Consider the following 23,746-nt stretch of genomic DNA (forward strand, 5'->3'; position numbering starts at 1 on the left):
TAACATGTAGGGCGGGAAAAGTCACTGCTGCAATTCTGTTCTCTCCTCAGAACTCTGCAGGCTGCAGAAATATCTGTTGATTCTGTGATTCTATGTAAAAAAAGTAGTAGCAGTAGGGTATTGTACCGTGTTAGCCATCAGTAAAAGCAAGAAGTTTTAAATCAGGATGATACCATTTATTTGCTAACTAAACTCTGCGCAAACGAATGAATGGACACAGGCACACTATTAATGATACCAAATCTGGACTCCCAGTTGCTACACACTTTCGGTCCAACGGACACAGCATGGATGATCTTCGTGTCACTGCCCTGAAGGGTGGCTTCAAAACGTCAAATGATCGATTAATAGCAGAAACAAAATTTATAAATTGGTTCAAAGCTGTGCAGAACGGTTTTAATAAGGACAACAACTTTCTATATTGGTATGAGACTGATGATATTTGAACTTTCTCAGCCATTATAGCTGAACTTGTGAACTAAGAATTTACAATACCTCTGGGTCAATCCTAATCCCAGGTCTGTGAGCAGGGAGTAAACAAGGATCCTTATCTTAGCTAACAACCTCTTAAACCCATGTAGATGGTCTGTTTGAATTAAGGCATCTTAATGACATGTATTTATGCTGGAAAAATATCTGTTTTCCCTTTTGATGTTGCATGTATAAAGCTGTCTGTACCACCAGCTTGCAAACTAACAGGATATAAGCCCGACGAAGGCTGCAAGGCCGAAAGCTTGCTTATTTTTATTCATTTTTAGTTAGCCAATAAATGGTATCATCCTGATTTAAAACTTCTTGCTATGTAGAAAAAATTAATAGATAAAAAATCCTTAATTATCCATTTATTATAAAATAAATAATAATGATTCATTTAGTATCTAAAACAATTGTACAAATAATAAAATCATTTAATGATAAATATTATAAAATAAATTAATAGTAAATTAGTATGACAATAATAATGATAATAATAATAATAAATTTGAGACCAAAATAATCATACTAATAATGATAATAACATCATGGGTGTCCTTTTAAATAGCTCAAATGACAAAATGATGGGTTTTTTTTCAATACTCCTGCTTTTATTGTTTTTATTATTAATGTATTTTTTTTTCTTCTTTAGTTTAAAGTGACAATGAACTGAAAAATAACTGATATAATGAATTGTATGTGTAGTACAGATAATTTATAGAACATTAGTAGCGCAGAAAAAGGTCACATATTTTTATTTGCAGTTATATAGCATTATTTTTTGTAACGTTGCATCATGATATCATATTTGCTGTTTACAAACAATACTCTGTATTTAAAGTGGAACTTAATATAGTTTTAAAACAAACAGTTTCACTTACCTGGGGCTTCTGCAAGCCCCCAGCAGCCGTGCTGTCCCGCCCAGGTCCTCCACGATCCTCCGTTCTCCCGCCGCCAGCTACTATCAGTTTTGCCGCCGGGCCACTGTGCCTTCGCGGCTCTGGCCACGCATATCCTTCTTTGCATTTCGGTCCGCACTATTGCAACGACAACGCGTAAAAAGGATATGCTTGAAAGGGCTGCTCAGGTGCAGTGGCCCCTCGACTTACAACAAGTCGAGAAACTAAATGGCGGCAGGGAACAAAGGATCCTGGAGGACCGGCCTGGGCACAGGACAGCTGCTGGGGCCTGCAGAGGCCACAGGTAAGTGAAACTGTTTGTTTTAAAACTACATTCATTTCCGCTTTAAGCTATAAAACGGAGCAAAGCTAATGACCCTTTGAACATTCCTGCAGTAAAACCTTAAACAACCAAGAAACAGTGAGAGACAGGTAGAGCTCATCATAAGTTTATTTTCACTTCAGGTCTGCTTTAATACATGGTATTAAAGGATACCCGAACTGAAATGTGACATAATGAGATAGACATGTGTATGTACAGTGCCTAGTACACAAATAACTATGCTGTGTTCCTTTTTTTCTTTCTCTGCCTGAAAGTATCAGTAAGGGTCACACTGTAGTCACTTCCTGTTTGAGTCAGGACTGAATCAGCCACTTACATACCTGATATTTAACTATTTCAGGCAGAGAAAGAAAAAAAGGAACACAGCATAGTTATTTGTGTGCTATGCACTGTACATACCCATGTCTATCTCATCATGTCACATGTCAGTTCGGGTATCCTTTAAATATTAAGTGCTAAAAGAAACCCCTATCTGTTCCCATTACCAATAAAATATGGTCAATGAGATGCAAATAATCTCAGCTCGCATGCACATTCCATGCAATTCATATGCAGCTTGCCCAAGGTGCAGATGAGAAACAGTGCAGACCAGGGAACTGCTGCATTGAGTTGTGTACCAGAAGTTGCACTCCTGCAAATATCTGTGCAGCATTACCTTCCAAGAATGGGCTGCTGCACTAATGGTGCCTATACATGGTACAATTTTTTTCATCCAATCCTACCATTTCTATGTAATATAAGGGAACTTCCTAAATTATCCTTTCAGTATATTCACTTAATTTACCCTTATTCTACATAGAAATGGTAAGATTGGATGAAAAAATTGGTACCATGTTTGGGCACCATAAGGATAAGGGAAAATGTCAGACAAGGCTAGCTATGCACTGCTGAAGTTCTTTAAAGGACAACTGAAGCAATGGGATATGGAGGCTGCCATAGTTATTTTTTTTTTTAAATGATACCAGTTGCCTGGCTGTCTTGCTGATCCTCTGCCACTAATACTTTTAGCCACAGCCCCTGAACTAGCATGCAGCAGATCAGGTATTTCTGACACTATTGTCAGATCTGTCAAGATTAGCTGCATGCTTGGTTCTGGTGTGATTCAGACACTACTGCAGCAAAATAGATCAGCAGGGCTACCAGGCAACTAGTATTGTTTAAAAGGAAATAAATGTGGCAGCTTCCATATCCCTTCAGTTGCCCTTTAAATTGCACACAGAAACCCATATAGTGGGCATTAGGCAGAGGCGGATCATCCAGAAGGCAATTCTAGGCAGTTGCCTAGGGCCTGGAGGGAGTCTAGGGACCTGGTGGATGCTAGCCCTCACCAAATCTAACTGAAAAAGCCAGATGACCATCAGCAGTGAGCAAATAGTGCTATCTTGCCTAGGGTCCCATTGCACCTTAATCCTTTTCTGGTACAAGGCCTTAAAAAGTTGCTTTATTTATTTTCTTTTAATATATTTAAAAAAATAAAAACGCATGGCCCATATCCCAAACATACTATTCCCTAATCAACTTTGAGCCTGTAGGTGTGTGGCTCCACCTTATCAACAATACCAGCCAGCGTGGTCCATGACATCAGCAGGAATTCAAAAAGGGTGGGAAAACATCTTCATTGTGAAATGTTACATTCTAATTAAGTAAAAACACAATATAAAGCATTAGTAAAATGTATTTTTTTAAAAAACACCCTTATTTTTCATCAGTATTCTTCTGTGTGCTGTTTTTAGCTGTGTACTTTTTTCTTCTTTTCTGTACTTTGTTTTTCTTCATTCTTCTTTGCTTGTCTTTCTTCCTCTTTTGCAATTCTTATGTCTTCTTCTATTTTATTTTATTTTATTCTTCTTTTATCTTGATTGCAGCCCTCCTCCCACAGTCTATATTCACTGCATCCCACTACTTTACTATTATTATCATTTATTGTATTTATAAAGCGTCAACATATTACGCAGCGCTGGACAATACATAGGGACACATACAATGTAAGCAAGGGGTGACCGACATGGTTATACAACATTGCACAAATTGTATTTGTATTGCTGGCTGCAATGAATAGTTGGACAGCTTTCAGGTTAAAAATTAAAAAAATGTAAACATGGGGTATGTTTTAAAATTATCTTGTGTGCACCATGTATGAGTACAGAAATTTTACTGTGGGGTTTTCAATCCCACTTTGAATACATCTCTGTAAAAGCCGTGTGTTTGCTACATGGTAAATGAGCACTGCAGCCATATATATCAAACTCTGGCCCACGGGCCAAATCTGCCCCGCAGTGCCAGCAAATTTAACCCGCAAGTGGTTTCCATACTTTGCATTATATTTGGCCTGTGAGCACCTTAGCACTAAGTCTATGGGGCACTAGATACTAGGGAATTATATAGGGGAGGGTGGTTGGGCACTAGATATTAAGGAACTCCTGTATATAGGGGAAGGTAGAGGGCCACTAGACACCAGGGAACTGTTAAGGGGAGGGACGGAGAACTACTAGACACCAAGGAACTGTAAAGGGAAGGAGGGAGAAGCACTAAACACCAGGGAACTGTATAGGGGAGGGAAAACCACTAGACACCAGGGAGCTATATAGGGGAGGAGGCACTAAACACTAAAGAACTTTAAAGGGGAGGAAGGGAGAACAACCAGACCCAAGGGAATTGTATATTGGAGGGAGGGGCCCACTAGACACCAGGGAACTGTATAAGGGGGGGCACTAGACACCAGGGAACTTAAATGACTTTTTGCTTTCCCAATTTAAGCTTACTTTTATTGTTTTATTATTTTTCAGCTCTCCAAAATGAGTAAACAGCTCACCACACTCCATGAAGGCCTCTCTGTGGATAGTTGTCACTATCTGGACTTTTCTCAGGAAAATATCTGTATATAGCTGTAAATATAAATGAAATGTCTACATTCATGAACTGTGACGCTATGGAGGAAAAAGCACAAAGCATTCTGCCATTTGACTCAGCAGCAGCTGAACTGCCCGGGAGCCAAGAAAGAAGAAGGAAACTTATTACCTACCATAAAAGCTCAATGCTTGTGAAACAACCTTTTATGATATGATTGGGTTTTAGAAAGAAAGACCCTGAGAATTATTAGGTTTAAAACACGATACTTACCTCTCTAAAAAAGCTCCCACTAAGCCCAAACTCGCCTCTCTTTTTCAATTGCCTTCTCCCCTGTCACCACTCTGACAATCATATTTTTCAAGATGACCATCATGTCCCAACCCTTCCAATAATTACCAGTGGAGCAGCTTTGATTGACCAAACTTTTACCATCTTACCTTTACCATAGTTCTAGTGCCCAGCAGGGGTGCAGCTAGGTCCAGGCAAACCAAGCTTGGGGCCTCACCCACAGCACTCCTCTCCTCTTTACGAGTCACTGCTGTTCTGCAGGTGTGTGAGTGTTGGGGATGGGGAAATAGAAGGATGCTACACCACCCCCCCTCCCCACCAACTCCAGTGCCCTATATGGGGGGAGCTACCTATCCTGTTGGTGACTATCTATACTGGGGGGACACCTTGGCTACCTATGCTGGGGGGAGGTACACCTTTGGCTACCTACCTATACTAGAGGACTACCTATTTTTGGGGGATTGAGCACCTTTGGCTTCCTATTATAATGGGGAAAGGAGCCTCTGGCGAGAGGGGAAGGAGAGCACAAATGATGTGCTGCTTGGGGCCACAAAAACCTTAAAAGCATGAATGGTGCCCAGAATCGGTAAAGTAGATGGCCCTGAAGACGCTATGGACCATTAACACCATAAACCAACCATAAACCAAGATGCAGTATGCCAGTGCAGTTACCATAAAAAAAAACAATAATAATTAGATAGTTGTTCAAATGTATCTTCTCTAAAGTCAATGCATTTCAGCACTGATTTTTTTGCCATGGTATAGATGAAAACCAGGAATGCAGACAATACATTCTCCATTGTTTAGTCATAATCGGGGTCGAGCAGAAAATGTGGTACACATGCAAATCTCTGTCATTAGGGAAGAGGAAGCTGCGGTGAGCAAATCAAATCTGTTGGCCAACTTTCAATTAGCAAGCAACTGTTTTAAAGAGTAACTGTCAGGCTGCAAAAGCTAATTTAAACCTCTATTCTCCTGTGTTAAACAGTTTAGAAGGAAGCCAAAAAGGCAATACTGAAGATAAAAATCTCTCTTTCATTTGATGTGTGCTTATCAGCAAAGCTGTTAGACCCAAGCTCTTAAGAAGCTGAAAGCCGCATACCATACTGCAAAGCATTCTGGTGCCCTCCCGTCGGCTGCTAATGAGAAGTTACAGGGTCAAGTTACAATAGCATGTAACTCAGTCCAGTGCACAGCACTGATAAATCTCCGGGCAGAGTACACTGCAGGAGTCTGCTATTGTTCCTAGCCACATGGCTAATTAATATTCACTGCACAGTAGTGTTATTCAGTACAAGCTTTTCTGTAATCAGGAAGCAGGGAGGACATGACGACACATTTGGCTTCATAGGAGACAGACAAACATGGAACCTGCCATGAGCTGTCAGGAGCATCAATCTCTGCATATACTATATACAAATTCTGTGAAGTACAAATGTGGACAGTGAAATGCATATGTAATGTAAGTACAGCCAATATTTAGCTACTGATATATGTGTTTATTTTCTCTGAGACCTTATACCTAACAGCTCCTCTTTAAAGCAAATCTGCAACACCACAAAAAAGTTAGATACTTGAGGGAAGCCTGTGTATAGTCGAGTCTCTCTGATCCATGCTAGGCTTCCATGCAGGATTATGACAAGAGCTTTGTATGATACATTTTCATGACCGGGCTCCCCTCCATGTTTGAGCACTGCTGTACTGAGCATGCGCAAGTACGGCCATGCTTGTGCACCAAGCTGCCCATCCACAAGCCACTTCCTGCTTCTGTTCAGGCATGGCCGTACTCGCACATGCACAGTACATCTAGGCCAGGGATCTGCAAACATGGCCCTCCAGTTGTTAAGGAACTACAAGTCCTACAATGCATTGTGGGAGTCTTACAGCTACAGTCATGATTCATAAAGGCAAATGCATTGTGGGACTTGTAGTTCCTTAACAGCTGGAGAGCCAAGTTTGCAGATCACTGGTCTAGGGTCATACATGTGGAGCGCAGCTGTTCTTAAGTAGTTTTTGCCCTGCAATGCCCTGCAGCCAGTTCTGCCCCTGTTATCCCCCTCAGTCATGCCGGTTAGCTGAGACTTCCAGATGCCTAAGTTTTGGATAATGGGGACCAGGCGCGTTGCTAGGATCCTTAGAGATCCGGGGCACTTTTGGGCACTCCAGCTGGAAAATGGGTGTGGCCACGCATCAGAATGTGGGTGGGGTCATGGGTGGAACCAAATTTACATGAACTTAACAGTGGTCTAAGTAGGCCTGCCCAGCAAAATGTTGGATGAAGCCCCCCTCTCCCTTAATACAAAAAAAAAACTAAAATGCAGCAAATTACATAAATAGGCAGTGCCATTTAAACATAGACAGAGTTACCTGGTTTCTGTGCTGGCTGGTCTGGCTTTCTGCTGGCCAGGTTATCTAGCAGTTCCCCCATAGCAATATCTGACCTTCCCATGCTCCTACGGGCCTCTCATCAGCATGCCCCCATAGAAAAACCCCAGCTCACTGCATGCCCCCATAAAGGCATCACAGCACTGAGCATGGCACCACAGCATCTAGCATACCCCGGATTGATGCACCACAGCTCCCAGCATGCCCGCCATTGGAAGAACCACAGCTGACTGCCTGGGGGACATACGGGGCACCCCAGAATAGATCAGGGGCATGTGCCACCGATCTTTGCGACTAGCAACACCCCTGATGGGGACTTTACTGTAAATGCCTATTCAGGACAGTCTTTCAATCCCACCAAAAACGATGTAGCATGCACACACACACACACACACACACACACAACACACAACACACAACACACACACACACACACACACACACACACACTACACACACTACACACACCACACACACACAACACACACAACACAACAACACACAACACACACGCTATGACAAACACACACACACACTGACACACACTAGAACACACACACACACGCTATGACAAACATACACACACACTGACACACACAACACACACACACAACACATACACACACACACACACAACACACAACACACACACACACAACACACACACACACACACGCTATGACAAACATACACACACACACACACACCGCACACATACACACACACACACGCTATGACAAACACACACACTACGCACACATACACACACACACACGTTATGACAAACATACACACACACTAGAACACACACACACACGCTATGACAAACATACACACACACACACTGACACACACTAGAACACACACATGCAAATACTGACACACTATGACACACGCACACACTCTGACTGATTTGGTGCCAACATTTTTTGGGGGAAAACCACCTGAAGGCAACTCACTACTGAAATGTTAAAGCTGATCTTTAGGCAGCAATGACAATATTCTGTTCATTCTGTGGAAATGCATAATGATTTGGGTGTGTTTTTCACTGTACATCTTTATATATTGTAAATAAAATAACCAATTATTGTACTGTATCTGTTTGGTTTTACTTTACCTTTTGTGGTATCATTCTCTCTAAGAGTTTTAAAAATGTGGTACAACATATCAAGCTAAACAGGTTATTTTTGATGTAATGTTATTAATGGACACCTGATCTGAGAGGTATATGGAGGCTGCCATATTTATTTCCTTTTGTGCAATACCAGTTGCCTGACAGCCCTGCTGATCTTTGGCTGCAGTAGTGTCTGGACGATACAACCGAAATAAGCAGGTGGCTAATCCAGTTAGACTTCAGTCAGAAACATCTGATATGTAGGGATGGCAGTGCATAGTAGAACTCACGGAGAAGCATGTGATCAGCTGATAGATTTGTAAGGTTCTGATTTGCTGGTCATGATCATGTGTTAAACCAGGAAGTCATCACAGCAAATCAGAACCTTACAAATCTATCAGTTGGCCAAACGTTTTCCCATGAGTTCTCCAAAGCATTGCCATTCCTACTGATCTGTATGCTTGGCCAAAAAGTATTAGAGACAGAGGATCAGCAGTAAAGTCAGGCAACTGGTATTGTTTAAAAGAAAAAAAAATATATGGTAGTCTTCATATAACTATAAGTTCTGGTGAAATTTAATACATAACTATCCATTTTGATTTGCAGTCAATGGCAGGTTTGCAGAATTGCCAGGAAGTAAGCTAGTTTCTTTGCAGCTACAGTAATAGTACTCTGTTTGGTGCACAGATCACCTCCAAATCCCCATCTTCCTGCATGAGTTACCGTATTTACTGCAAACAGCGGAAATTGTAGTTTCCACAGACAAAGGACTCATAAAGTTGTTATATCAACTTCTGTTTACCGGTATTTACTGTATATTCTGGCGTATAAGACTACTTTTTAACCCTTGAAAATCTTCTGAAAAGTCAGGGGTCGTTTTATATGCCAGGTGTCATTGATGCCGGGTAATATGCCCTATCCTGTTACCGCCTCTCAGATATCGCTGCTGAGGACTGTATTGAAGTGGTGCACATGTGCGAGTTCTGAGAGGCAGAGAAGGAGGTAAATAGGATACAAGGGCGGGCCAAGCGGGGGAAAGAGGCGTGTTTTATGGGCACAGCGCAATCTATTCTTCCATACTGCTCTGATAAACAGGGAGACAGGGAGAGCTGACCAATCCGCTTAGGGAGAGGGAGAGTTAACCAATCCAAATATTCAATCACCTATATACTGTTATATACTGGGTACCACATACAGTACAGCACCAGTATCTGTCCATCCACAGAGCCAGTATGATTTTTTAAAATTTTTATTTGGTGTGCGTTGGAAGAGGGGTAATGTTATCCGGCGAGTATATCCCAAACTCTATATTTTAACTGGAAAAGTTGAAGGATCATCTTATACCCCCAGTCGTCTTATACACCGGAATATACAGTCATTTAAATGTAAAGAAATGGTTCAGTAAAGTTTAAAAGTATAAAAATGCCAGGCTGAAGTTAAATAGACAAAGTGTGATTGTTTCCAGGAGATGCTATATCTATTTTCTGAAAACTACAGATCTGTGTTATGGTCTCTGACCCCAGCTACTCATTCTATTGCATCTGGCTGAGCGGGTCAGCAGAATTCACTGTGACATCGCCTGGTGTCTGACTGTGCTAATTCCTGTAAAGAAAGAAGGGCTTGCTGCCTGTTATCTTTATTAATCACACGATCTGATTTGCAATACCACACATTACTACGGTATACTGTCTGAAAAAAAGAGACTAAAACGTAACTTTTAATATTTCAGTTGTTAAAAACGATTGGCCTGTTTTGACAATTGCTTATATAGCTGACTGGGAAAAAGGTTTAGGCATAATAATTCACCAGACCCCTAGACTCTCTCCAGGTCCTAGGCAACTGCCTAGGTTTGCTTTGTGGATGATCCGGCTCTGGCCTACATACATTTCTATTCAGATTCTGACACTAAAATAGACCTTGTAACTGAGAAAGGAATAATGGTCACATGTGCTACAACCTTGGCCTCAATTCACTAAGCAGTTTAGACTTGTCTACAGATGGTTTTTAGTCTACTGATGGTTTGGTGTAATGTTTTAGACCTGTTTTTAGACCTGGTCTAACACTCAGTAATTACACAATTCACAAAGGTAAACAAGGAGTAACCACGCCCACTTTTTCTGACAGAGATTAGACCAGCTGATTACTGTCGGTAAAGTAATTCTGTGAGGTATTTTAGATGTGAGGATGGAACCTTTTGATTAATTATGCAGGAGTTTAATTGTATGCAGAGGAGAGCTCATCAGAGGAGAAGGATGTCAGTCATAGCTTCTGGTTTGTAAATTGCATCTTTTGATCATTTCCCCTGCTTTACCCACCTAATTACTAAATGGTTTAGTTTAGACCTAAAAACAGGTCTAAAACATTTGGTAATAGTGAATTCCCCTTTGAAACTGACCAAATCATCAGTAGACTAAAAACCATCAGTAGACTAGTCTAAACTGCTTAGTGAATTGAGGCCATTGCCATACCACACCCCAACATGTTTCACCCCATAATAACAGGGGCTTTGTCAGGGGTAAGTATACAGGTGCGTAAGTGCCTAGTGCTGTACAGTAAAGTACATCATTATTCACAAACAAAAAAACCCCCAATAGAATGTCATATCATCATGGCTATATAGACAGGCTCCCCTGATTCACACAATAATGATGGACTGATCCAGAAGCTGGGGAGGGAATTGTACCTAGATACAGTAAAAGGAGGCACTCCACAGGCAGGAACTTGCATTCAATTTTGATTGCATGTCTATACACACTACATGTTTCGGGCTCCGCCCTTCATCAGGTGTAACCTCCTACCACACAATAGGGAATTGTACCACCCAATAGAAATTTGGAGGGGAGTTGCATAGAATATATCATATAAGAGCCCATTTTTGGCCTAAGGCTCCTTCCACATTTCAAATATTACATGATGGTACGTTTGTACTGCAATCACATTGCAACTGTCCCAAAATGTTGCACCGCACGTTACGGCTGCAGTTGAAAGTATGCCTCACTTCCAGGTGAAACGCACACGATGCACAGATTCTCTTGCGTTGTCACGATGGGACCCGCCACTATCACTGCTTCTGCAATGGGATGCAGCCTATTTGTGCAAAGTGACGGAAAGCAGTTAGTGTGAAAGGACCCACCAGGTCTTGGTTTCTATTCAAGTATATACAAAAATTGGCATAGCTCCATTTTGATCCCTTAAAGGGAAATTTCTAACTCTTGAGAAATGAACACTCCTTTGGCTGGCTACCTATACTGGGGGCACCTATAGCAGGCTACCTATACTGGGGGCACCTACAATGGGATGCGAAAGTTTGGGCAGCCTATAGCAGGCTACCTATACTGTGGGCACCTATAGCTGCTACCTATACTGGGGCACCTATACCAGGCTACCTATATTGGGGGCACCTATACCAGGCCATCTATACAGGAAGCACCTATACCAGGCTACCTATACTGGGGGCACCTTTACCTGGCTATCTATACTACGGACACCTATAGCTGGCTACCTATACTGCGGGCACCTATACCAGGGTACCTATACCAGGCTACCTATATTTGGGGCACCTATACCAGGCAAGCTATAATCGGGCACCTATAACAGGCTACCTATACTGGGGCACCTATACAAGGCTACTTATACTGGTGGCACCTATACCAGGCTACCTATATTGGGGGCACCTATACCAGGATAACTATAATATACACCTATACCAGGATAACTATAATGGGGGCACGTATACCAGGCTACCTGCCTACCAATTTCTATTTTTAGGGGAGAGGGGGAGTAGAGGGGGGGCATCCAACGTTTGTATGATTTCTAGTTATGCCCCTGGAGTGAATTATAATTGTGGGAACTATAATAAGAAACACTGACACAGGGTACTAAAACAGGGAGCACTATAGAGCAGGAACATAGAGTGTGGGCTAAACATGGAGGCTGTTACAATTTTTAAAAACATTTTGCCACACTTTCTTTTAAAGACTGTGCTACCTGCAAAATAAATCTCTTCTCCTCTGCTAATACAGGGGCTCCCTGACATCCAAAAATTATTTGAAGGGTTCCTCCAGGGTGAAAACGTTAAGAACGACTGCAGTACAGATTTGTCCAGCTGCCAACAAGATGGGTGGAAATTACATTTACAAGGCTGTTCATTTCCTCCAAGCCGTCCTTTACTTTGTCACAGCAAATACATTCTTTCCTTTCACTTTCTCAGAAATGAGCTTGTTTCTTGTGGGTATCAGATCTAGCTCTTCCTTACATAGTCTCACTAAAAGCTGAATTATCGCAAGTTTCCTTCTGTTTTAAGAAGGCAAATAACACCAAACCTTACATAGTAACATAGTTAGTTTGGTTGAAAAAACACATCTGTCCATCAAGTTCAACCAGAATAAAAAACAAAGAGAAACATATCCTGCACATATCCCAGTTGATCCAGGGGAAGTTGAAAAACCTTACAAGGCCTGGGCCAATTAGCCTTTAAAACAAAAAAAAAATCCTTCCTGACTCCAGATGGCAGTCAGATAAATCCCTGGATCAACTCTCTAGGAATTACCTAGTAATTATAGCCATGGATGCCCTTCCTTCAATGCAAGGAAAGCATCCAATCCCTCTTTAAATGCAGATACAGAATTTGCCATAAACTTCCTAAAGTAAGATATTCCAGATTTTAACCTCTCTCGCTGTGAAGGGCTCCTTTCTAAATCGATGGCAAAACATTTTTCGCTAAATATGCAGATAATATCCTCTTGTCCATTGTGCAACCCTAGGGACAAAAAGCTCATCAAGCTTTTGCATTGCCTGTGATGTCTGTCCAACCTTTCTTGGTGAGATCTTCCATCCCTCTAATCAGTTTAGCTGCCAGTCTTTGTACCCTTTCTAGAAGGTCAATGTCCTTTCTATATAGTGTGGTGCCCAACACTGTACCAATCCTGGTATTGTAGTCTTCTGTCTATAAAATTCGGTGTATTTATACCTGTATAATGTATAACATACCACTGAATATTGATAGGAAAAAAATGCATGCTAAACATGAATTGCTCAGTATGACATATTGTGATGTTACAGTTGCTTCATCTCAGTCTCATCATGAACTGGTCCATCAGCATTCCATTCAAACAGCTTTTTTGGGAACCTGAATGGAGGCTACCATGTTTATTTCCTTTTAATCAATGCACATTACCTGGCTGTCCTCTGATCCTCTAATACTTTTAGTCATAGACCCTGAACAAGCATACAGATCAGGTGCCATATTAGCCACATGCTTGTTTCGGGTGTGTGATTCAGGCACAACTGCAGCCAAAGAGTTCAGCAGGAGGCCAGGCAACTGGTATTGTTTAAAAGCAACCCCCATATTCTTCTCACTTCAGAATTCATTCAATAAAGATGTCCATAGGATTTCATTGGACTGGACATTGCTTAAGAATAACATTTGTAATGAATATCTTTTTAAAATGTCTTGTCCTTCAAAAGTTTTTAACCCCTTCCCGACCGCCTAACGCTGATAGACATGGGGAAGGTGGCAGCCCCAGGACTGCCTAACACCGAAAGACGTCAAGTCCTGGGGTAGGGTTTTACAGGGGATCGTGCTCCGCTCCGTCATCGGTCTACCAGCGGCAATCGCCACCAGCAGACTGTTAGATGGCGAAACCGCCGTCAATTTACATTGTACAGCACTGCGATCTACTGCAGCGCTGTACTGGGGACAGCCATGTCACTATATATATATATATATATATATATATATATATATATATATATATATATATATATATATATACAAATATACAGATCCAGAGCTCTTTTTCCTTCTGCCCGTTCAATAGTTGGAGTCCACATTGGGGTCCACCGCCGCTCGGCCATCGGCCATCCTGATTGCCCGCTGGGATTCCAGATGAAGAATGAAGGTCAAGGGGGTTCGGGGGGGCCTGGGTCCCGCTGACAAGCGCCGATCGCGTGTGACCCAGGAAAACAAAAGCGAGCGGCGGATTGGGCTAGCCTGAGCTGAGCTCAGGCTTACTGCTCTGAGCTCAAATATCTCAGCCTGAGCTCAACTCGGGATTACCGCCAGGAGGGGTTAAAGCTACAGAGCACTAAATTGTAAATAAATAGCCTGGTCACTAGGGGTTGTAAACCTATGGGCCGGTACTGGTTAACACTCCCTGATTTGCCTGTTTAGTTAGGTCTCTGACTAGTTCACTAGGAATTAAGCTACGTATACAGTATGAGATGTTTTTCTGAGGTTAGACATTCAACTTGATGGAAACATTGAATTAAATGAAAATTGAAGGCCCGGGTCAGATTTCTGGAAAGGCCACAAAGGCCATGGCCTTGAGCAGCTGCAGCCCAAGGGAGCACCTGAACATGAAAGAGAGGTTGCTACATATGAAAGAGGAGGCTGAAAATGGGGAGCAACACATGGAAATGAAAGCTGATGCACAAGAGAGCTGTTCATGAAAGAGAGGAGCTACAGTACATGGATGATACACATGGAAGAGGGGGCTGCACATGGAATGGGAGGGGGCTGCTGCAGAAGAAAGTGGAGCCACCACATATTTGGCTGAGGGGCACAAAAAGAATAAGTCCAGCATTGTTGATGGCCCTGTCGATTGGTTTTTGATCAAAAAACGTTTTTATTTTAAAAGACCACTGGGAGAGATGGAGAGTGAGTGGCAGACTGTGAGCAAACAGATGTGTAGATGATGGGTCAGGCCAAGGTCAGACAATGGTCAGCCAAACTGGGTCAGGTAATGGAACCACAGATCAACATGTTTATGGTATTTGGGAGCAAGTCTTAATTAACTAGTTGTAGAGTGAATATCCTCATTCGAGTAAGCCACCACACTCGAAAACAATCATTTGTGTATTTAGAAATTAGGAGGATCAGTTATCAGAATCAGAATCAAATATATTAAAAATGCAAAAAATCTGGATAGAAGTTTTCTTTTTTCTGTCAAAAAGTGAACCACATCTTTTCAGGACACAAAATCCATCAGTCACAGATCATTGCAGCCCAGCCCACACGTTGTCTTGCCGGCCATCAGTAAGGTGCAGAGGTGTGTCTGGTGGGAACAGATGCCCCAGATTTCTTCCAAATTTGTTTTCCTTTGTGTGAGATTTGCTTATGCTTTGTAAAGGCCTGATGAAGGATTAAAACGTGCTCCAAAACGAATTAGTGTTGTTCCCTGAAATCTCTAACAAAGCACAATAGTTTTTCCTGACATTATTTGTCAGGACTGTATGATTCTCTGTGATTGATGGATTTTGTGTCCTGATTAGATATGTCTCACTTTTTGACCACAGATCAACACACAGGTGGGCCGAAGAGCTCAAAAGTTCAGTGAGACACCACCAGAGCTGTCAGAACTATCAGCACTGTGTACTGTTTGGAGGGGGCCTTTATTCAAACACAGAACACTTATATCGCGCTTTTCTTTTTCTTTTTTTAAAGCGCCAGAGCTGTAGCCACTAGGACGCGCTCTATAGGCAGTAGCAGTGTTAGGGAGACTTGCCTAAGGTCTCATACTGAATAGGTGCTGGCTTACTGAACAGGCATAGCCGAGATTCGAACACTGGTCTCCTGTGTCAGAGGCAGAGCCCTTAACCAGTACACCATCCAGCCACTGCCAAGAGATCTCTACTTTGGCATGCTTTTCCAGGCGTCATCCGGCCAGCACCAGTCTCTGCACATGCTCTAGTGAATTCTGATGCCATGTCAAACAAGTGTGCCCACTCCCCTGACCATGGTAATAAGGCATGCAGATACCCACCGATGCCAAAACAAGATTGAACAATGGTGAATATGACACAAGGTACCAGTCTACATTAATCCATTACATGTGCAGCCACAGCCAGTAACTGGAGCTGCACGTGTCTAACTGCTTAAAGTTAATCTTGACTGTAAATTCCAGAATATAAGATGCAGGGCAAATTTTGTGTTGGGTCGAATTAGCAACCCAGGTTTTCTCTCCCAACAGCACCCTCTAGTGGTAGTTAGCGTTAACTGGTGTGTATCGAGAACATGTTGCATGCAGGCTTAAGGAAACTGCAGGCCAGGGGCTGAGAAAGTCACACCTCCTCCTCAGGGACAAAGTCGAGTGTGTAAAAATATGCTTTTATGAAAGCACTTGAAAAAGTTGGAAAGAAAATGAACAGTGTGCCCACCTTTTGTTCTTACCTGCAGGGGTTCAGTTACGTTTCTCTGCTGGTAGTTTGTCGTTTCAGAAAGGATTGCATCTGTATAAAATATGAAGAAGAGGTAGGAGTGCGGAGTTTCAATACTACATCCAGCACTGTATATTATAACGTACGAACCTCTCTTGGTTTGAGTCAGGCCGATAGTCAGGGGGCCTGCGTCTCTGATCTTTTCCTTTTCCGTGGTAATGAGCACATTGTGTTATTAGACAAGTTGAGTCATTTAGTATCAGAGAAGGTCCTGGGTAAGCCCTGTGCTCATCACTGCAGCTCAGTGTTCACACAGCATCAATCGTCTAAGCGTGTCTCCCTCCTTATCTGTCCAGCGCTTGCTTTCCCTTGGTGCTTGTCTGCCATGAATGTTGTCAGAGATTTTCTACAGATGCTTCCTGTTGCTGCCATGTGACAACATCCTGGGCTAATGTCCAATACTTCAGACATCTAATAGGCCAGGTTCACCCTGGTATAAAGGTAAGGATTAGCAGCCTTCAGCAAGAAAAAGGTGAGTTCTGTGTTTAGTAGTGAGGCCTCAATTCACGGAGCTTTATCAAACACTTTATCAAACGTTTGATAATTTACCTCATGGGTAAAATCTAATTTTGAATTCACTAAGGTGTTATAGATTTATTGATCATTTCATCGATAAAACATTCGATAAATCTATAACACCTTAGTGAATTAAAAATTAGATTTTACCCATGAGGAAAATTATTAAACGTTTGATAAAGTGTTTGATAAAGCTCCGTGAATTGAGGCCCTAAGTATTTAGTAGTAACTGAGTGTCGAAACATTGTCCATGTAGTGAGAGGAGCACAAGACTTCAAAATTATGGCTACATTTTATAATGTACGTAAGGTCTAGTGCACACCAAAAATCACTAGGCGTAATTGTAAACGCTCAGCGTTTTTTGAAGCGTTTTGCAGTAGCGACTCTAGGCATGTGCCTAGCGATTTATTATTGATGCCTAGCGATTTTGGAGCTTTTGGTTGTAGTGATTTTGTAGTTCTTGTAAACTTTGTTCTGGAAGTGAGCAGCTTTGGGCAAAAACTCTTTGAAAAATTGCGCTATTTAGCAGTGTTAAGATCGATTTTCCACTTTTCCTATACTTAACATTTAGGGGGGATTGCCTCCAAAAATGCTGCAGGACAAACATTTGCGTTTGGGAAAAAGATCATATCGCTCTGGTGGGACCAAGCCCATACAAACACATAAGACAAGTGATTTTCGAAACGCTAGCAATTTTAAAAGCACTCAGAGGCGATCTTGGTGGGCACCTGTCCTTAGATGTCTTTATTGTACTTGTGCGATGCGTTTGCTCTGCATTTGCAGTGCTTCCCCATATACCTCATTGCAGTCATAGAAGCACTTAAAACACAGTATAATAGGAAAAGCTGCATTTCAAGTATTCAAACCAAAGCTTTCCAAGGGCAAATTTACTGTATATGGCTTTATATAATTTCATTTATGGGGAGAACCTAAATAATGCAGAAAACTTGTATTTTTTTTCTGCTCTTATGTGGCAAATGTTTTCAATCATTGTCAGGGTCATATCCGAACATAGTGGGGTTTCTGAAAACGTGTGGCTTGACTGCAGTCATATGCTGCATCTGGAATTAAAGCTTTTTGCAATAATTGCAGGTTGACCTGAGTTTACTAAAGATAAGTTCTTGCTGAGGATACTGCACAAAACTGCAATGCCACAAAGTCTAATTAACTAGCCTTTCCTCAGTCTTCACTATATTCTGATGTGACCCAGAGGAAGGGTGGACACATTTTCCACCTAATGGCGGACAATATATTTTTTTTCAGTGTAGGTTTGCTAGATCACTAGCATTTTTTAATTATTGTAAATCAGGGCCAGTTCACGTTGACTTTTTACGGAAGTAAAAAAAAATGGCTTTCAGCTGAAAGCATCAGCATTGTTCAACTTCAGCACCTCTATTACTGCGATCGCTATTTGATCTAATTTTACTGCCATTTGCCAGACTGTCACATTTATAGGGCCCACGAGGATTTACACTGTTCTGAATTGTGAGGTAAATTATCTCACACAGTACTTTTTTATTATTATTATTTATTTAATTTTTTTTTTGGGGGGGGGGGGGGGGGGGGAGCGTATTCCATAAGATTTTCCTATCTCATGCAGTATTTCTTTTGGTATTTTAAAGTGAACCTGAACTGAGTAAAATTATTTAAAATAAACACATGACGTACCTGCAAGTGAATATTACATACTTACCTTGCCATTATTTCCTCTCAGAAGCTCACCACAAGAGTTTGTCAGAACTGAAATATATCAGTTGCTGTCAGTTATAAATAACTGAAAGGACAACTGATGAGCAAGGTAATGTCAATGTTTCCCTATGGCTGAAGTGAGCGATATTACAGTTAAACAGTGTGCTGTCCAGGAGGCTGTTAAGAGATAATGCCCATTTTCAAAATGGAGGATGGAGAATTCCATTGATAGCACTGGACAAGCAGGACGCAGGAGAGGAGAAAGAGATTGATGCGTAGACTACACGGGAGGTGAGTATGGCGTCTATATATTTTTTTTACTTTTAATTTTCAGTTCAGGTATGCTTTAAGGAATAATGTGATATTTCATTTGGTATTTGATGGAGTATTGCAGTGCAGGGAAAATAGAAGGAAGATGTGATACGCAGAATGCATTTTTATTATTGCATACTGACAAATAAATAGCCAGTCTTAGCTGCATCCCCTTCTCTCTCCTCCCACCCTTCTATAACCTTCCAAATGGCTGGAGGTACAATACCAAACATCCCACTTGCTTTACCATGTGTTAGCCTTTGTAAATTGACATTTATGAGGTAATTACCGCACAAGTCAGTCATTTACCTCACCAGTCTGTAAAGGTGTGGCTGGATGGTGTAATGGTTAAGGGCTCTGCCTCTGACACAGGAGACCTGGGTTCGAATCTCGGCTCTGCCTGTTCAGTAAGCCAGCACCTATTCAGTAGGAGACCTTTGGCAAGTCTCCCTAACACTGCTACTGCCTATAGAGCGCGTCCTAGTGGCTGCAGCTCTGGCGCTTTGAGTCCGCCAGGAGAAAAGCGTGATATAAATTTTATTTGTCTTGTCTAGTTGGAAAATTTTCGGTAAAATCAGTTGTTTTCTGCTGTACTGCATGCAGTAACCTTTTGGAAAGTGAGCCCTAAATCTGTAATTTTCACTTCAACACATGCAATAAACAACACCCACAATGCATCACTTCAGGATAGAGGAAGAAGCCTGTAAAACATTGCTTCATGTATCTGTAAGCCAGGCAAACACCTAGAACTGCTGGTTTACAGCACACTCATAGGTAATAATCTTACTGAGATATACAATCCAACATAGGGGCATATTTATCAGTGCAAGGTAAGAACTGGATATGGCTCTGTGCTCAGGACATGTGAGAAGGAAACAAGTATTACAGGGTATCCATGTATTAAAGTGGACCTGGACTCTTGCACAGGACAGAAGGAAAACATAGAGAAATGCACCCTGTATGTATTTAGAGAGTTTATCCTGTCTAATTCCCCCTCATCTGTGACTAATCACCACCTTAATTTGATCTCTCAGCTGTTTCAGCTCAGGAATCTCCTCTGTAATGGCAGAGCAGCTTATTTGTAAACACGGGATGCTAACCCTATGTCTGCTTTCATGAAAGCAGGAAGTAAACACACTGCAGATTTATTGCAGGATTTGTATCAGCTGTAACAAAAAAAAGTTTTTCCTTTAAAGGTTATTATGCTGTTGCGTATCTTTTAGAACAGAGAGGAAGTTCTGAGTTCAGGTCCGCTTTAAGTTATGGAGAACCAAAATCATTGTCAACTAAAATCCCCCTACTAGAAGAGTACTGCCTTTTTATAACATAATGGTCTTCATTTAATTCACTTTTTCTCCCAAGTTTTCTCCTAGGAGGTCATTTTTTCATCTTCTGTTTAAAATAAAATATCAGCATTCTCCAATTGTACAGCGCTCGTTCCATTCATTCGTCTATAACTTTATCATTACTCATCGCAATAAAATGAACTATATCTTGTTTTTTTCACCACCAGTTAGGCTTTCTTTAGGTGGGACATTATGTCAAGAATTTTTTTATTCTAAATGTGTTTTAATGGGAAAATAGGAAAAAATGTGGGAAAAAAATTATTATCTTTCAGTTTTCAGCCATTATAGTTTTTAAATAATGCATGCTACTGTAATTAAAATCCATGAAATGTATTTGCCCATTTGTCCCGGTTATTACACCATTTAAATTATGTCCCTATCACAATGTTTGGCGCCAATATTTTATTTGGAAAGAAAGGTGCATTTTTTTCAGTTTTGCGTCCATCCCTAATTACAAGCCCATAGTTTATAAAGTAACAGTGTTATACCCTCTTGACATAAATATTTAAAGAGTTCAGTCCCTAAGGTAACTATTTATGTATTTTTTTATTGTAATTTTTTTTCTTATTATTACAAACAAAAAATAAAAAATTGGGGAGTGTGGGAGGTAATGAGTTAATTTATAATGTAAAACTATATATTTATATATGGAAAATGTTTTTGGGTGTAGTTTTACTATTTGGCCACAAGACGGCCACAGTCAGTTTTTGTGCATGCGTCCTGTAAGCGTAGGAAGTACGCTTACAGGAAGTGCGATGAGGCTGGGAAACTTTTTTTTTCACAATGATCGCGCTGCTTCTCATAGAAGCAGCCGATCACTGCTGAGGGGCTTAGATCAACGAACGGGAACGGTTTTTCCCATTCATTGATCTCCGAGCGAGCAGGCGGCGGCGTGCACGTGTGCGCTCCCGCGCACGAGCAAGAGCGCGGACAGCGGCGGTAGCGGCGGGGGTGCGTGTATCTACGCTCCTGGTAGGGAAAGGATGTTAAAAGGAGCGTGGATACACGCTACTACAGTGGTAAAGTGGTTAATATGAAAGACACATTCACATAGAAAAGCAACGTTTCGGAGGGGACCCCCTTCTTTCTCAAGCCAGTGTCAGTGTCTGAGTACATGCTGTCATACATTGCTTTATATACATTCACATTAATGGAAAATAGCCAATCACATTTAAAAGGTGCCTCTGGCGACCAATCCCCTACCACCACCTCGGGTGGACCTGATGCAGAACTGTGTGTATAATGTTCAAATGTGCGCAGACTACTAGAAGCTCCTTCTGCGCAGGAGCGAGTGGAAGCAGTGACGGCGGCACCCGCCCCATCTCCACTAGGCACCGACCAATAAGCTAAGAGGAGCTGGAAATCGTCATCAGACCACACCTCACCCAGAGGCGGACCTGATGGGGAACCCCAGTAGCTAGAGAGAGCGGCGAAACCGCTGCCCGCTCTGGTTCTGGCATCAGCAAATCACGTGGGTGAAATGTAAACAAACCACCCACATGTTTGCAGTGGGACATCCAATGCCGCCAGACACTCCCCCTCTCTCCGTGCAATACACCGAATAAAGCTGTAACTTATGAAGCCACACACTGAATCATCTTCAAAAAGATAAAAATACACATTACGTCTTGAACTGAAGTTGGAGCCAGGAGTGCTGCCTGCCTACCTGACCTTGCACATCTCACGCATTACCATAGGAGTGCTGTCTACCAGTACTTTACAAGTTGATCTAAGTCCCGGGCAGAAAAACAGACGGCTTCATATCAGAAGCCGCAGTCTTTCTGAGCAAAAAAAAAAGTTTCCCATCCTCCATATGCTTCCTGGAAGAGAGCACTTCGCTTCCAGGGCTAAAAAAAAAATAAAAAAAATTAACTTTGGCCATCTTGTGGCCAAATATTAAAACTACATCTATATACATTTTTTAATTAAAATAAACTCACATTATTACAGTTAAAATTAACTGTTTACCTCCCACACCAAAAACTAATAAAATAAAATTTTTAATGAAAAAAAAAATTACAATTAAAAATAAAAACGTAAATAATTACCTAAGGGTCTGAACTTTTTTTAATATGCATGTGAAGAGGGTATATTACGAACATTTTTTTAAATTATAAGCTTGTAAATAGTGATGGACGCAAAACTGAAAAAATGCACCTTTATTTCCTAATAAAATATTGGCGCCATACATTGTGATAGGGACATAATTTAAATGATGTAATAACCGGGACAAATTGGCAAATAAAATACATAGGATTTAATTATGGTAGCATGTATTATTTTAAAGCTATAATGGCCTAAAACTGAGAAATAATGAATTTTTTCCATTTTTTTCTTAAATATTCCTGTGAAAATGCATTGAGAAAAAAATAATTCATAGCAAAATGTACCACCTAAAGAAAGCCTAATTGGTGGCGGAAAAAAACAAGTTATAGATAAATTCATTGTGATAATTAGTGATAAAGTTATTGGCAAATGAATGGGAGGTGAAAATTGCTCTGATACATAAAGTGAAAAATACCCACGGGCTGAAATGGTTAAGGTACAAAAAAAATAAAATTGTACATTATAAATGTTAATCTTGTTCACTGCCCAGTCCAATGAGAATTCATGAGTACTGCTTTTTTTTTTCTTTATAGGTTGTTTAGTTTTCTGCCTCTCTGGGCGTGTACTCGTGTAAGTAAGTTTCGACACCACACACATTAACCATAACCAACTGTTCTCAATTTTTTTCACTTCCATAGAGAAAAAAACATAAATCTTTTTTACATTACAAGTAATTCAAAAATGTTTCATTAATTAGAAAACTGAAATCAAAAGGTTGTTAAAAAGTATACATGGTGGAATATATATATATTTCTTGTCTGCATTGCTGTAATATTATTGGTATTTTTTTGTGTGTGTGTAGCCAGTTACATGTTTAAGTGTTGGCTGGATGGGCAAATGAAAAGGCGATTAACTGTGGGAATGATGGTTAAAGGGACACTGTAGGGGGGTCAGGGGAAAATGAGTTGAAGTTACCCGGGGCTTCTAATGGTCCCCCACAGACATCCTGTGCCCACGCAGCCACTCCCCAATTCTCCGGCCCCGCCTCCGGTTCACTTCTGGAATTTCAGACTTTAAAGTTTGAAAACCACTGTGCCTGCGTTGCCGTGTCCTCACTCCCGTGGATGGCACCAAAAAGTATGGTCTGTGCCTGCTCCGTGCGCTCCTGGTGACATCAGGGAAAGTGAGGACACGGCAACGCAGGCGCAGTGCTTTTTAGACTTTAAAGTCTGAAATTCCAGAAGTGAACCGGAGGCGGGGCCGGAGC

At 41.3% G+C, this 23,746-nt stretch overlaps 1 protein-coding gene across 1 annotated transcript in view; it reads left to right on the top strand.

Annotated features, from left to right (window-relative positions):
* The window catches only part of CD8B (CD8 subunit beta), a 50,085-nt gene extending 41,797 nt beyond the window's left edge, over positions 1-8,288 (top strand). The window contains exon 6 of the mRNA XM_068275260.1: positions 4,503-8,288. Coding sequence (XP_068131361.1) covers positions 4,503-4,515 — 13 coding nt within the window. The 3' untranslated portion in view covers positions 4,516-8,288. The remainder of the gene's footprint in view (positions 1-4,502) is intronic.
* The last annotated feature ends 15,458 nt before the right edge of the window (positions 8,289-23,746 follow it).

This window comes from Hyperolius riggenbachi, chromosome 1, assembly GCF_040937935.1.
Source record: "Hyperolius riggenbachi isolate aHypRig1 chromosome 1, aHypRig1.pri, whole genome shotgun sequence".
Lineage (NCBI taxonomy): Eukaryota > Metazoa > Chordata > Amphibia > Anura > Hyperoliidae > Hyperolius > Hyperolius riggenbachi.